Source organism: Schistocerca nitens, chromosome 2 (genome assembly GCF_023898315.1).
Source record: "Schistocerca nitens isolate TAMUIC-IGC-003100 chromosome 2, iqSchNite1.1, whole genome shotgun sequence".
NCBI classification, from domain to species: Eukaryota; Metazoa; Arthropoda; class Insecta; order Orthoptera; family Acrididae; genus Schistocerca; species Schistocerca nitens.
In genome coordinates this window covers 123,059,354-123,075,379 of record NC_064615.1, presented here as the reverse complement: position 1 = coordinate 123,075,379, position 16,026 = coordinate 123,059,354, and the positions used below count along the sequence as shown (strand labels likewise).

General features: G+C 40.0%; 1 protein-coding gene across 6 annotated transcripts in view; it reads right to left on the bottom strand.

The window, feature by feature from the left end:
• The window catches only part of LOC126235813 (pumilio homolog 2), a 633,911-nt gene that overhangs the window by 514,028 nt on the left and 103,857 nt on the right, over window positions 1-16,026 (bottom strand). Inside the window, exon 1 of one of the 6 annotated variants that reach the window (XM_049944659.1) lies at window positions 5,022-5,415. The exons of the other annotated variants lie outside the window; for them this stretch is intronic. Within the exon in view, the coding sequence (XP_049800616.1) occupies window positions 5,022-5,081 (60 nt within the window). The 5' untranslated portion in view covers window positions 5,082-5,415. Of the gene's footprint in view, window positions 1-5,021; window positions 5,416-16,026 lie in introns of those variants that run through there. 6 annotated transcript variants of the gene reach the window in all.

Genomic DNA, 16,026 nt, shown 5'->3' with positions numbered 1-16,026 from the left:
AAATTCTAGTAAAACCTTTGCACATTATTGTCAAAACGCTGATAGGGCGATAGGTCTTTAATTCTTCAATACTATCTTTGTTATGTATAACGATTATTTTAGTTTATTCCAAACTCTTGGTAATTTTCCACCGAACTAACAACTTTTAAATATTTTAGCTAAATGTTTTATAGATTCCTCATTCATCAGTTTTAAAATATCGACAGGTCATCACTAACTAGTGTAGCATCTTTTTTAATCACGACTTCAGGGGAATATTTCTGGGGTTTGGGAAACTGAAGCATCCAATTCGTCTAGGATTAAGGTATCACTGACTTTACTGCATAGGTTACTACAAAAACTCAAAATATTGTAATATTTCTTTCTTTTCTGTAATTATGGCCTGATCTGCGTCTAAATCTCATTCTTTCCAATCATAAGCTTCTGATTGGTCATCTTTAAAAGAGATTTATTTTCAAAACTGGCTTTTAGCATATCTTCTTCATACTTCTCTGTCTCTTCTTTCAAACTCTTTCCTTCCTCAGTTCTATATCCTGTAGCTTTGTTTCTACTGTCATTTTTCTTCTCTTGTCCACCAACTCATCGTTTTCTTTGTCAGCTTCTTTGGTTCGTTTTGAGATACCTGGCGCAATCTAGAAAGATTCTATTCACTCACAACGAATTGCCGCAAAGAACTGAAGAAAGTAAACTATAAAACTTAAATTTATCCACTGCTGTTCGTGTTGCTTCCGTGACTATTACTTTCGTAAAAAATAATAATAAAACCTACCTTCAATCACAAATCGCGATCTTTTTCAATACACAATAACAGATCAGAATGTGGACTGGAAGGCGTATATGAAAACACCATTTGGTACTATGAAGACATGAAGTTCTTGACCGATAAGAAAACGCCATATGCCTTGTTCACAAAATCAGAAGAAAATAAGTATCATGGTGTCATGACTTTAAGCAGAAATGTTTATTGTCCAACGACGCAATAAACTTTCTTTCATATGTTACTGCAGCACGCGCAAGATCATGTAAGCTTACAACCTGTAACTGTTTTGTTTGCAAATGTTACTGCAGTGAAGAAGTAAATAGAAAGAAGCAGATGTACACGATTAATTATAGGCCTAAGTTCACTCGTTTAATTTGTAATCCATGCTGCCATGAAACCATGAAAGAGTCCATGGTTACCTGAAATATTCACAGGTAGTTTTTAGGACTTTGTTCGCCCGTTCCGTACAATTTCCACTTATGTTTGCAAAGCAGGTAACTCAATCACATTACATGAGAGTTCCACAACGCCGCGCGCGATCGCTACGAAGCTAGTTCTAACTGAAGCGTCCCGGCAACAAATATTGCTCAGTAATAACTGTGCCTACTTGGTCGCGCCCTTCTGCACATATTGTGTAAGTATTGGACGCCTGACGGTTGTTAATGAGATGCTTCCGTTTGAATTAACAGGTTGCTTTATGACGGTTAAGCGATGTGACGAAAAAAGGGATAAAGAATCTGAAAAAAAAACATAAAATCTACTCCTCCCTTCGCTCGACTTTTCTACGAGCACATTCCAAATCTGTACTACAATGACGACTTGCGGAGGAGGCATTAATGTTTAACGTCCTGACGACAACGAGGTCTTTAGGGACGGAGCACAAGGGTAGGATGGGGAAGGAAATCGCCCGTGCCCTTTCAAAGGAACCATCCCGGCATTTTCCAGAAGCGATTTAGGGAAATCACGGAACACCTACATCAGGGTGGCCGGACGCGGGTTTGACCCGTCGTCCTGCGGAATGCGAGTCCAGTGCCCTCAGCACTGCGCCATATCGTGCGGTGACGACCTGTGATTGGTTTCAGTCCATGGCACATGTATTCCAAAGCTTGGAAACCAAAAAATTCTTGTGATAAAATACACAATTCATTCATGATGCACAGTAGGACTAGTTAGCACAAAATATTCATTTTTGAACATACGCGGTCAAAACGTTTCTGAATTTATTTAGGCCCTAACGCATTGTGGTGTACATACCCAATGAGGAATGCTGCCAGATTCTAAAGACCGTACCTTCGCATCCTTTCACATGAAATTTATGCATATGTTTACTACTGTGGTTGCAAGAACTAACACGATATGAATTTTGTATCAATGACATGAAACCCAGGAGTCAAACGTATAAAGACGAGGAAAATCACATAAAATAAACTGATTTCCGAAATTCTTTAGGCTAACTAACGAGTATTACATGATCGCTACCGTTTGAACTTGGCCTGCGTAGTGCGTAATGTTTTGCAATGTGAAACGCCTACATCTCGCAGCAAGTGCATTTCTTCGCCATGACGGGCAAAAAATTTGAAATTTTTATTTACGTAGGCCCTAATGTATTTCGCTTTCACTTGAAAATGCTGACAGTGTAATCAACGGAATATGCTCTGTAGAACAGAAATCCATACATTAAAGTAGTTTAGTATCTTACCACCAGTTCGCTAGACTTTTTGGCCACTGTGACAATGTAGCTTATCAACTAATTTTAACGTTTTTACATGGAAGCTTTTACGTCATACTTCCCAAGATGGGATCTGGAGAGCAATATAGTTGACAGCCAGTTCTAACAGAAAACCACATGCAGCACTGCACAGAGAAACCTATGGATGCTGACATTGGATCGGCAGAGGTATGAAAATAATTACTGCTCGTCTATCCCTATCGGATACAGAGCTCCCCAAATTGTGGTCGTTATTACAAAATCCCGCGACATATCCAACTCTATTTTGATCAGCTCTTCGCTCAATAGCACAGATGTCATAACCAATGTTTATAAAAATTCAGTTTCGCGTTAAATACCTTTACACTGAACCTGGGGTTATATTGTTGGGCAAAATCCGAACTATTACTTTACTAAAGTTTCTCCTCTATTAAGATACGAGGGCAGGTCATAATGAATCATTTGGCGAACACATACATCCACATAAAGCGAAGAGGAAATGAATGTAAAGAATCATGTACGGGGGGGGGGGGGGGGCAACGTAAATAAAACAATGCAAATTTCATTTTCTGAATGGAGCACCATATCATTTTCTGGTCATCTTGCAAAAGATACAACGGCCCATCTCTGAATTATTCCGCTACACTGTTCTTAATGACAGTGCACCTGCACAGATTTGATGTAAGATATCGAGCATTTTCGAGTGAAATTTAACGTCACACGTAGCAACATTCGAATGAGTCGCCCGTTTGGTAGCCATAATCTCCCTATCCTATGCCTGTCAGTGAAGAAGTTGGTTTCCGATCGACAAATAAATATTTGACAGAGATGATTAACAATGTCCAGCTTGTTAAGGAGTGTGTGGAACAGAAGTAGCCATTTGTGTCGTGGACACACTATTTACATTTTCTTTGGCAAAAGTCACTATAACGTTTAAGATTCAGTTCACGGTCCACCAAGTAGCACCAGTATCAGACCACTACCGTTAGCGGGTAAGAAAATATTGGGATATATCTATTGTCTCCAAGTTTGACCGGTGCAGATCATCATTCTGTTATTGCATCACTGTAAGTTCAGAAGTTTTCTTACGGAAGATACACCACATCTATACTGACTACAGCATTCTTACCATAGCAATTAACATTGGATGTGCAATCCTAAGTAAAATGGTCGGTAATATATGGTTTTCAGATACTCTGCAGTACTTCTTCCACTCTTCGCAACAACAATACTCAGTTTTCATCATATGACAGGTGTTATGCACTTACTCAGAAAGACTGAAGTAGTGTGTATCGTATCTAAACACCTCAAACAAAATACAACAACCATCTATAATTATCATTACGATGCTCAATGTTAGCTTTTTATATGCAGTCAGACATAAACATATGACAAAAAGAAAAGCGGACGGCCCACGATTTAATCCACACAAATGATTTAAGGCAATCTTAACGCTGGAAAGAAAATAAAAAAAAATTACAAACTTCACATATGTTTCGTCTACTGCCTAATTAACGCTGACTGATGAGTGCAATGAGTAATTAAATTTATCGAGTTAGCACTCAGCTTATATTTTCAAATTTCGGAGCCTGCCTGACGATCAACAAATTATTTATTGGATCACTGTAGTCCATTGAACATTTCATTTCTGGCACCGCGGAGCCCAACAGTTACGTGATCGCTAAGCAATCAAACCATAAGCTAGTTCTCTACACTAACCTGATCGTTAACCAAAGCGTAAGAAAGTTAATAATACTATAATAAAATTTGTTAATTGCCCACAGAAAGAAAATAAACAACGCATATAGGGCTCGGAACACACACACACATACATACACAGAGAGAGAGAGAGAGAGAGAGAGAGAGAGAGAGAGTTCACTTCTTTGCTGCACTGTTATCCGGGAAAATCGGAGGCACAACTCCTTTAAAATGTCACAAGAAATTGCGCCCTTGAACGATTTCCGAACATCTTAAAGACAACGTGCTGTATTATCTTTCACAGCGCTGTTATCAACAGACTCGTCAGGCAGTCGTAAACACGTGCTCGCTGCATACGCGCGCAAAATCAAAATATTCTGTATTTCCGGCAGATGTTTGCATAGCTATTTTATTACAGCTGGATTCATTCCTCATATATGGTGAGCTACTATCAGCGATGTCATGTTACTAAGAAGCTTATGTTCCTATACATAAACAGCGACCTTTAAAATCAATTTTCGCCACCTACGTTCTTCCATGAACGGTGCAGACAACGTATTCATGCCGAAATAAGTTTCAGAATCTTTTAAGCAACTCAATTTATCGCTCCTTTGATCTACATATTTAGTTAAATCCGACGTCCTTCTGATGCAAATATTCTAACGCTTAATTTAATAAGCAACAACGTTCGGCAAATTAAATTGGAGTAGCATATTCTTGTACCAACAACACAAAACAAGTTTCTTAGTTTGGATATCGTTAGTCCGCCATAGCCACAACTTGTTGCTCTCAGGTCGCCAGATCGATAACTTCGCTCCGCTCATAATACACAATATCAACGTGCCACTAACTTACCATATCTGGTCCCATATCTTTCATATCCCGATATATCAGCAATCTTGATGCCGGTATCATCCAAGAAAAAAGATGTATTCCACAGACGCACGATGTTGGAAAACCAGAAAACGCAGCACAAAATTCTCACTTAGTTGCTTCTTTCCCAAACCCCGTCCACAGCAGCCGTAAAATGTTATTAAATGCAAAGATGTACGCACTAACACAAACACACGAAGATAAAAACTATTTACAATACACTCCGACTCTCCGTAACCTAGCGTCTCCTCACTCCATTGTTTTACATCCACGCGCTTTCCGGACAACTGAAACTCCTACTGCAGCGACTCGGACAAAGAACCAACGCCGAGACCCGGACGAGTTCATCACTCTCCCGCGAGGGGGACATGAGGCGCGCAGGTCTACCAACTTTGCTACTGTGTCTACTACAGCGTCAATACGCGATTTAGTAACATTTGTATACAAACTGAAATGCCTGCTGCAAGATTCAATCTGATGACGATGACGATATTTAATAACATACAGTATATCAAATACAGTATATCAAAATACAGTATATCAAATACTTTTGATGACTCATCTTTTCTAAGTGCCCCCCACCCCTAACTCTCCCTACCTCTTTCGAACGCGAAATCACACACGAGCACGCGCGCTTGCTCGTACTTCTGGCACATTTAGTGTTGAATTTTCCGACAAAATGTGTACCTCGACTCACCTGAATTGATTGCGCCTCACTTACAGCTCATACCTAACAGCCAAAAATCACAGTACCTTCCCCTCTCTCCGCGACACTGCTCTCTTCCAGCGCATACGATTTGGTTTGAAGTTTAACGTAACAAGTAGACATAGTGATCAGATTTCGAATGATTCGTAGTTGATTGACAATTATTTTCCCTAATATTTTTACGGGCGCTCTGTACAGAGAGAGCGCACGCGTAAACACAAAATTTATATATAAGCAGATTCACATTAAGTCAAACTGTGTCTCCTAACAGCGTAACAGAGAGAAACTGAAAAGCGACGCCGTTCCACAAATTTAAAGCAACATTCATGACTTTTTTTACATCACCACGTTTCCTGGTTGTAACATGTCAGAAAAAACAAATGGTTCAAATGGCTCTGAGCACTATGGGACTTAACATACTAGGTCATCAGTCCCCTAGAACTTAGAACTACTTAAACCTAACTAACCTAAGGACATCACACACATTCATGCCCGAGGCAGGATTCGAACCTGCAACCGTAGCAGTCGCGCCGTTCCGGACTGAAGCGCCTAGAACCGCTCGGCCACAGCGGCCGTCTCAGAAAGAAAAGACAATGCACAGATAATAATAAATCTGTATTGGATATGTCTGCATATGTTACTACGAAAAATGATCTCCCCTTTCTTACACAGATAATTATCTTTCCATGTGCTTATCCGTAACTATATGATAACACAAACTTTCATAGACGCTAACGCCGAGGAAATGTATAAGGAGTCTAGTTTGGAAACGACTCAGTCGAAAGTTACGAAGACAAACGTCTCTTGTGGTGACCCTGCCAGCGGAATACGAGAATCTACGAATTATTCTTTGAAAGATGTAATACATTAATTTATAATGTACGTGGCTACAGTATCATACGGTAGGATAACACGCCCAACATGTCAGTTTTCATTATAAGTGCGTGAAAGAAACTCTTAAGAGACACAAATGGAGTAATCTGTACACTGACATGGTCAGTCCTGACATAAAGGTCTTAGAAACTGCGATCTCTGTTCTTAGTCAAATACTGATGCAGCCTGTCACGGAATTAGCTTCTTCAGCTGATCTTACCCCACTTGATTTCTTCTCGTGGGATTATGCAGAACATCTCCTGTGTGACACAGCTGTCAAAGGTTTAACAGTATTTCCAGTATTGTTCGAACACGGCAACCGAAATTTGTATTACCATCATGCGGATGCATTAGTCGGCTAATAACAACTGAAAACGCGAAGTACTAATAAAGCCATCTATAACAACATGCATATGCGTGTAAGCTCGGAGTGAAGGTGATATGAGGTGATGCTGGTACAGTAATTGTATTGCCATGAGCGAGCAGGGAAAGCAGCTACCGAAGACAATATCGGTGTGCTTGAACAGACGTAGCCGTTTCATGGGGCGATAAAAGAACATTTATAAAATTATACAAAGATTTTGAGACAATTCGAATACGTATACAAGTATCTTCCATCTCCCAGCGTTGAGTAAGACAATACACACAAACACATTCTTGAAAATACGTCCACATGTTGATCTGGATGAGCGTATAATTCATGTCACTAACCTCAACAGCCAACTGATCTCCAATTCGCTGGTAGGGAATAGTTCTTTGAGCGTGTCCGAGATTCGTAACACATTTTTATAAAAAATGGGGTATCTGTTGAGAGGCCAGACAAACATGTGGTTCCTGAAGAGGGGCAGCAGCCTTTTCAGTAGTTGCAGGGGCAACAGTCTGGATTATTGACTGATCTGGCCTTGTAACATTAACCAAAACGGCCTTGCTGTGCTGGTACTGCGAACGGCTGAAAGCAAGGGGAAACTACAGCCGTAATTTTTCCCGAGGACATGCAGCTTTACTGTATGATTAAATGATGATGGCGTCCTCTTGGGTAAAATATTCCGGAGGTAAAATAGTCCCCCATTCGGATCTCCGGGCGGGGACTACTCAAGAGGACGTCGTTATCAGGAGAAAGAAAACTGGCATTCTACGGATCGGAGCGTGGAATGTCAGATCCCTTAATCGGGCAGGTAGGTTAGAAAATTTAAAAAGGGAAATGGATAGGTTAAAGTTAGATATAGTGGGAATTAGTGAAGTTCGGTGGCAGGAGGAACAAGACTTTTGGTCAGGTGATTACAGGGTTATAAATACAAAATCAAATAGGGGTAATGCAGGAGTAGGTTTAATAATGAATAAAAAAATAGGAGTGCGGGTTAGCTACTACAAACAGCATAGTGAACGCATTATTGTGGCCAAGATAGACACAAAGCCCATGCCTACTACAGTAGTACAAGTTTATATGCCAACTAGCTCTGCAGATGATGAAGAAATTGATGAAATGTATGACGAGATAAAAGAAATTATTCAGGTAGTGAAGGGAGACGAAAATTTAATAGTCAAGGGTGACTGCAATTCGTCAGTAGGAAAAGGGAGAGAAGGAAATATAGTAGGTGAATATGGAGTGGGGGGAAGAAATGAAAGAGGAAGCCGCCTTGTAGAATTTTGCACAGAGCATAACTTAATCATAGCTAACACTTGGTTCAAGAATCATAAAAGAAGGTTGTATACCTGGAAGAATCCTGGAGATACTAATAGGTATCAGATAGATTATATAATGGTAAGACAGAGATTTAGGAACCAGGTTTTAAATTGTAAGACATTTCCAGGGGCAGATGTGGATCTGACCACAATCTATTGGTTATGAACTGCAGATTGAAACTGAAGAAACTGCAAAAAGGTGGGAATTTAAGGAGATGGGACCTGGATAAACTGAAAGAACCAGAGGTTGTAGAGAGTTTCAGGGAGAGCATAAGGGAACAATTGACAGGAATGGGGGAAAGAAATACAGTAGAAGAAGAATGGGTAGCTCTGAGGGATGAAGTAGTGAAGGCAGCAGAGGATCAAGTAGGTAAAAAGACGAGGGCTAATAGAAATCCTTGGGTAACAGAAGAAATATTGAATTTAATTGATGAAAGGAGAAAATATAAAAATGCAGTAAATGAAGCAGGCAAAAGGGAATACAAACGTCTCAAAAATGAGATCGACAGGAAGTGCAAAATGACTAAGCAGGGATGGCTAGAGGACAAATGTAAGGATGTAGAGGCTTGTCTCACTAGGGGTAAGATAGATACTGCCTACAGGAAAATTAAAGAGACCTTTGGAGAGAAGAGAACCATTTGTATGAATATCAAGAGCTCAGATGGCAACCCAGTTCTAAGCAAAGAAGGGAAAGCAGAAAGGTGGAAGGAGTATATAGAGGGTTTATACAAGGGCGATGTACTTGAGGACAGTATTATGGAAATAGAAGAGGATGTAGATGAAGATGAAATGGGAGATAAGATACTGCGTGAAGAGTTTGAAAGAGCACTGAAAGACCTGAGTCGAAACAAGGCCCCGGGAGTAGACAACATTCCATTAGAACTACAGATGGCCTTGGGAGAGCCAGTCATGACAAAACTCTACCATCTGGTGAGCAAGATGTATGAGACAGGCGAAATACCCACAGACTTCAAGAAGAATATAATAATTCCAATACCAAAGAAAGCAGGTGTTGACAGATGTGAAAATTACCGAACTATCAGTTTAATAAGTCACAGCTGCAAAATACTAACGCGAATTCTTTACAGACGAATGGAAAAACTGGTAGAAGCGGACCTCGGGGAAGATCAGTTTGGATTCCGTAGAAATGTTGGAACACGTGAGGCAATACTAACCTTACGACTTATCTTGGAAGAAAGATTAAGAAAAGGCAAACCTACGTTTCTAGCATTTGTAGACTTAGAGAAAGCTTTTGACAACGTTAACTGGAATACTCTCTTTCAAATTCTGAAGGTGGCAGGGGTAAAATACAGGGAGCGAAAGGCTATTTACAATTTGTACAGAAACCAGATGGCAGTTATAAGAGTCGAGGGGCATGAAAGGGAAGCAGTGGTTGGGAAAGGAGTGAGACAGGGTTGTAGCCTCTCCCCGATGTTATTCAATCTGTATATTGAGCAAGCAGTAAAGGAAACAAAAGAAAAATTCGGAGTACGTATTAAAATTCATGGAAAAGAAGTAAAAACTTTGAGGTTCGCCGATGACATTGTAATTCTGTCAGAGACAGCAAAGGACTTGGAAGAGCAGTTGAACGGAATGGACAGTGTCTTGAAAGGAGGATATAAGATGAACATCAACAAAAGCAAAACGAGGATAATGGAATGTAGTCAGATTAAATCGGGTGATGCTGAGGGGATTAGATTAGGAAATGAGACACTTAAAGTAGTAAAGGAGTTTTGCTATTTAGGGAGTAAAATAACTGATGATGGTCGAAGTAGAGAGGATATAAAATGTAGACTGGCAATGGCAAGGAAATCGTTTCTGAAGAAGAGAAATTTGTTAACATCGAGTATAGATTTAAGTGTCAGGAAGTCGTTTCTGAAAGTATTTGTATGGAGTGTAGCCATGTATGGAAGTGAAACATGGACGATAACCAGTTTGGACAAAAAGAGAGTAGAAGCTTTCGAAATGTGGTGCTACAGAAGAATGCTGAAGATAAGGTGGGTAGATCACGTAACTAATGAGGAGGTATTGAATAGGATTGGGGAGAAGAGAAGTTTGTGGCACAACTTGACTAGAAGAAGGGATCGGTTGGTAGGACATGTTTTGAGGCATCAAGGGATCACAAATTTAGCATTGGAGGGCAGCGTGGAGGGTAAAAATCGTAGAGGGAGACCAAGAGATGAATACACTAAGCAGATTCAGAAGAATGTAGGTTGCAGTAGGTACTGGGAGATGAAGAAGCTTGCACAGGATAGAGTAGCATGGAGAGCTGCATCAAACCAGTCTCAGGACTGAAGACCACAACAACAACAACAACGCCTTTCCAGCTTCATTCATATATGTGTGTGTGGAAATGTGTGGTAAGATCTTATGGGACCAAACTGCTGAGGTCATCGGTCCCTAAGCTTACACACTACCTAATCTAACTTAAACTAACTTACACTAAGGACAAGACACACACACACACACACACACACACACACACACACACACACACACACACACACACACACACACGCCCGAGGGAGGACTCGAACCTCCGAGGGAGGGAGCCGCGCGTTCATGTTTGTTCTTCCAATTATTAACACTACGTGTCTCGACAGTATGCTGCTATCATTAAGTGCCTAACTGTTATTGATACATGAGGGTCATTCCACGAAAAGTGAAGGCTTCCCGTTCCTTTGTTTAATGACAATTCAATACAGCTTACATCATCCAATCTTCGTCGTGTATTGTTCATATTCATGTCCATTTTTTAAAAATTATTATTTTAATATTAACACTTTTCGTCAACTGTACAAACATTACGCCCGCAACAATGGAATTAACCATAGTTGTTAATTACGGAGTACATTTCATGGCATATAATTTTATGAAAAATGTGAAGTCCTGGTGCCGTGTGTCTTCTTGCCCTGTGTGTGCCACAGACTGTATTATTCCCACTACGTGGGCACGAGATAGTGTTCCGAAAGTATCATTCCGTGCTTCTCGAGAATTTATAATTCACAACTGATGTGTATAGAACAGTTACGCTCTTGATGGTATCAGCATGCTGGCGCAACGTGCCAATAATAATAGGAAAAGAAAAGATGAATGGAATTTCTGAACAGAGTCAAAAACTACAACCAATAATTCCACTAAACATGGACAATATTAAATTCCTACCAAATCAAATCATGAAAGATTTAGCATAAGGTATTGCAACGAAGACAGTGGTCGACTCTGAATAATATTCAGTACTAGGTGAACACAACAAAATAAATGACTTTACATCTACATCGATACTCTGCAAATTACATTTAAGTGCTGCAGAGGCACCATCGAACCACCATCACAATTATGTTCTATTATTCCAATCTTTAACAGCGCGCAGAAAAAACGAGCAACTATATCTTTCCGTGCGAGCTCTGATTTCCCTTATTTTATTACGATTATCGCTTCTTCCTATGTCGGCCCCAACTAAATATTTTCGCATCGAAGGGGAAAGTTGATGAATGAAATTTCGTGAGAAGATCATGCCGCAACGAAAAAAGCCTTGTTTTAACGATATCCATCCCAAATCCTATATCATGTCAGTGACACTCTCTCTCCTATTTCGCAATAATACAAAACATGCTGCTCTTCTTTGAACTTTCTGGATGTACTCCGTTAATGATATCTGGTAAGGATCCCAGACCGCGCAGCAGTAATCCAAAAAGAGGACGGACAAGCGTTGTGTACGCCGTCTCTTTGGTAGATCTGTTACATTTTCTAAGTGTTCTGCCAATAAAAGGCAGTCTTTGGTTTGCCTTTCCAACACCATTTTCTGCGTGTTCTTTCCAACTTAAGTTGTGCGTTAGTGTAATTCCTCTGTATTTAGCTGAATTTACGGCCTTCAGATTTGACTGATTTATTGTGTAACCGGAGTTTGACGGATGTCTTTTAGCACCCACGTGGATGACCTAACACTTTTCATTATTTAGGTCAATTGCCCATTTCCGCACCATACAGATATCTTTCCTAAATCTGTTTTGCGATTTGCTTTGCTCTTCTGATGACTTTACTAGACGATAAACTACATCATCATCATCTGCAAACAACCTAAGACGGCTGCTCAGATTGTATCCTACATCGTTTGTAGAGATAAGGAACAGCAGAGGGCCTATAACACTACCTTGGGGAAAGCCAAAAATCACTTCTGCTTTATTCTATGAATTTCCGCCAATTACTACGAACAGTGACCTCTGACAAGAAATCACGAATCCAGTCGCACAATTGAGACGATATTCCATGTGCACGCAATTTCACTACAAGTCGCTTGTGTGGTACATTTATCAAAAGCCTTCTGGAAATCTAGGAATACGGAATCAATTAGAAATTCCTTGCTAATAGCACTCAACAATTCGTGTGAGTAAAGGGATAGTTGTGTTTCACGACAACGATGTTTTCTAAATCCGTGTTGACTGTGCGTCAATAGCCGGCCAGAGTGGCCGAGCGGTTCTAGGCGCTACAGTCTGGAACGGTCGCAGGTTCGAATCCTGCCTCGGGCATGGATGTGTGTGATGTTCGTAGGTTAGTTATGTTTAAGTAGTTCTAAGTTCTGGGGGACTGATGACCTCAGAAGTTAAGTCCCATAGTGGCCAAAGCCATTTGAACCAATTTTTTTTGGTGTGTCAATAGACCGTTCTCTTCGAGGTAATTCATAATGTTCAAACAAAATACGTTCCAAAATCCCGCTGCATATCGACGTTGATGATATTGACCTGTAATTTAGTGGATTACTCCTACTACCTTTCTTGAATATTGGTGTAACCTGTACAACTTTCCAGTCTTTGAGTACAGATCTTTCGTCGAGCGAGCGGTAATATATGATTGTGAAGTATACTCGGAGTGGAACCTAATTGGTGTACAGCCTGGACCAGAATACTTGCTTTATCAAGTGATTTAAGTTGATTCACTATTTCGAGGATATCTATTTCTAAGTTACTCATATTGGTAGCTGTTCTTGATTTGATTTCTGGAATATTTACTTCATCTTCTTTGGCGAAGGAATTTCGGAAAGCTGTGTGTAGTAACTCTGCTTCAGCAGCACTGTCATTGATAGTATTTTATTGCTGTCGTGAAGAGAAGGCATATTTTACACACCACCAGAATCTCTTTGGATTTTCTGCCAAGTTTAGAGAAAACGTTTCGTTATAGAAACTATTATAAGCATCTGGCATTAAGACCATTTTTGTTTGTTTTGTTTTGGGACGGAAAAGCAGCTATAGCCATACGCGCCCAATTGAAAACAGTCCTAAATTTCGAGTTTCTATAAAAGATCGCCAATCCTGGAGACTTTGCGTTCGTTTAACTTTGGCATGCTTTTTTCTTTGTTTCTGCAACAATGTTCTTGCCAGTTTTGGGTGCCAAGGGGATCAGCTGCGTCGTTCGTTAATTTATTTGGTATAAAGCTCTCAAATGCTGTCGATATATTTTCTTTGGATTGAAGCCGCATTTGGTCTACACTTACATTGTTAATATGGAAGGAGTGGAGATTTACAAGCAATTGCATTTCTCAGTCGTGAAAGGAATTTTTATGCCGTAGTTCATGTACATCTCAGCAAGTTCTCTTGAAGCGAAAACATGTTTGCTGTAAAAGAATAAACGGTTCTTAAAATTCATCGAATAATCACTGGGTAAACATCAGTAAAGGGTCATGTGAGAGAAATGCAATAAAAATTAACACATGAAACAATAGATGGTCTAATTTTATCCTCCTTTCCAGTTTTTCTATACTTTTCCGAAACATTCGAACTTCTTAAGCTCTACTGCCCGATTCGTTCGCTTCAGCCTAATTCTTCTTCCACAGAAAGGAATCCGAACGGTAGCCTAGTACTTCCCGAACTTTTCGCAAAGAAGGTGGTCACCATGAGAATAGTTTAGAAGCGTGCCGGTCCTTCCGAAACCTAATGTATGTTTTTTCCGCTTTTTGTTTGTGGATGGGATACTGACGCTGCAGTCTAGAAAGGCTATTCACTACTCCGCACATTACTGATAATGCTGCTGTCGAAATTAAAGCGATTTCATATAAGGGAAGTCCACTATTTACGAATACAAAAAAGCAATTATGAGTCTTACAGATAATAAATGGCTCACAGGACTGTTCAAACTTCGCAACATATAACGTTCTTCTCAATAGTTCGGACTGTTTGGTCGTGATAAGCAACTGGCGGAATCGGGAGATGTTCACAAACAGCGCTAACCATTCTGTAATACAGACCTGGCACACTGTCATATGTGAACCTAGTAACTGTCTTTTAAGTTAAATTATTGTACCGTATTTTTAATCCTATTGTCACAGAAATGGCACCCAAATAGTGTGCTATCGTATGTTCCAAAAGCTACTGATGTTAGGGATACTGATGGTACTTCATGTCAATAGTTACGTAGAAAGAGCTAATCGTCTTTGATTTCACAGTAAAACAGTCAAGGGAACGCATCGGAGTTGCCTCTTTGGCAAAGACGTTCCAAGGTGACCAAGTTGGCCGTCACCAGCGAAGGTCATTGGCTTCCAAAGGCGCCGAGTGTTCAGGCTAGCCAACTACAACAAGCGATGGACGTAGCCACGAGATGCATTAAACACACAAAGACGTCATAATGTTCATGAAGTAAATATATTATCCCACACTGACAGGTGTATTCTACTATTTACCTTGAAAAATTACTTAAGGGGAACATGTGTAGGCAATATTTTTTTTTTACAATCCGCATCACAACTGGCTTCAACGTTGGAAATGTGTGTTCATGGCAACCTAAGGAAGGTTCCACCAACTACTTAGTCGTAATAATTTCATTCGTTTTTTAAACCTAATTTGTGTGCAGCACAAAAACAGGCGTTATACTGATTAGTAGGATTTATTATTACGTACAGTGGACCAATTGCGTTCAGGAAATAGCAACCATCAGCTTTAATACACACATTTTTCATTTTAAATGCATGATTTTGGCAGCTGACAATCTTAAGAATGAAAAATGGCGATAGAATAATTCATATGGCTAAAATTAATGCCACTCTGTACAGTCTGACAGTAAAGCCTGTGCTTTACCTAAAAATGCAAGTACTTTTGACGTAGTCCATTTTTAAGTTATTACAAATTTTCCAATGTACCATCCTCAAAATGTTGTTCTGGGAATTAAGTTAACTATTCATCTATGACTGCTTTGGTCTCTCCATTTCTATATCCATACTGTGCACACCATTGTGAAGTGTGATGGCAGAGGATACTACCCATTGTGCCAATTATTTGTGTTCCTTTTCATTCCATTCACGTGTGAACTGTGGCAAGATGATCACTTAAACGCCTCTGCGAGTGCTATAATCAGCCTAACCTTGTCTGTCTGATCCCTACAGGGGCAACATGTAGAGGGTTGTATATTCATAGAATCACCACTTAAGGGTGGTTCTTCAAATTTGTAAGTTGGCCTTCTTGGGACAGTTTTCCTCTATTTGCTAGTGTCCATCATTTCAGTTTTATGCAGGAACCGCATGTTGCTTCCCACAGGGCAAAAAAACCTGTCATCAATTGTGCTGCCCTTTTCTCTGTACATTCAAACAGTCCTATTTGGTACAGGCTGACACCTTGAGCAACACTCTAAGATGAGTCGCACAAGTATTTTGTAAGCAATCTTATTTGTAGACTAACTGATTTCCCTTTTATTCCACCAGTTAACTGATGTCTGCTACCTACTTCACCTACAACTTAG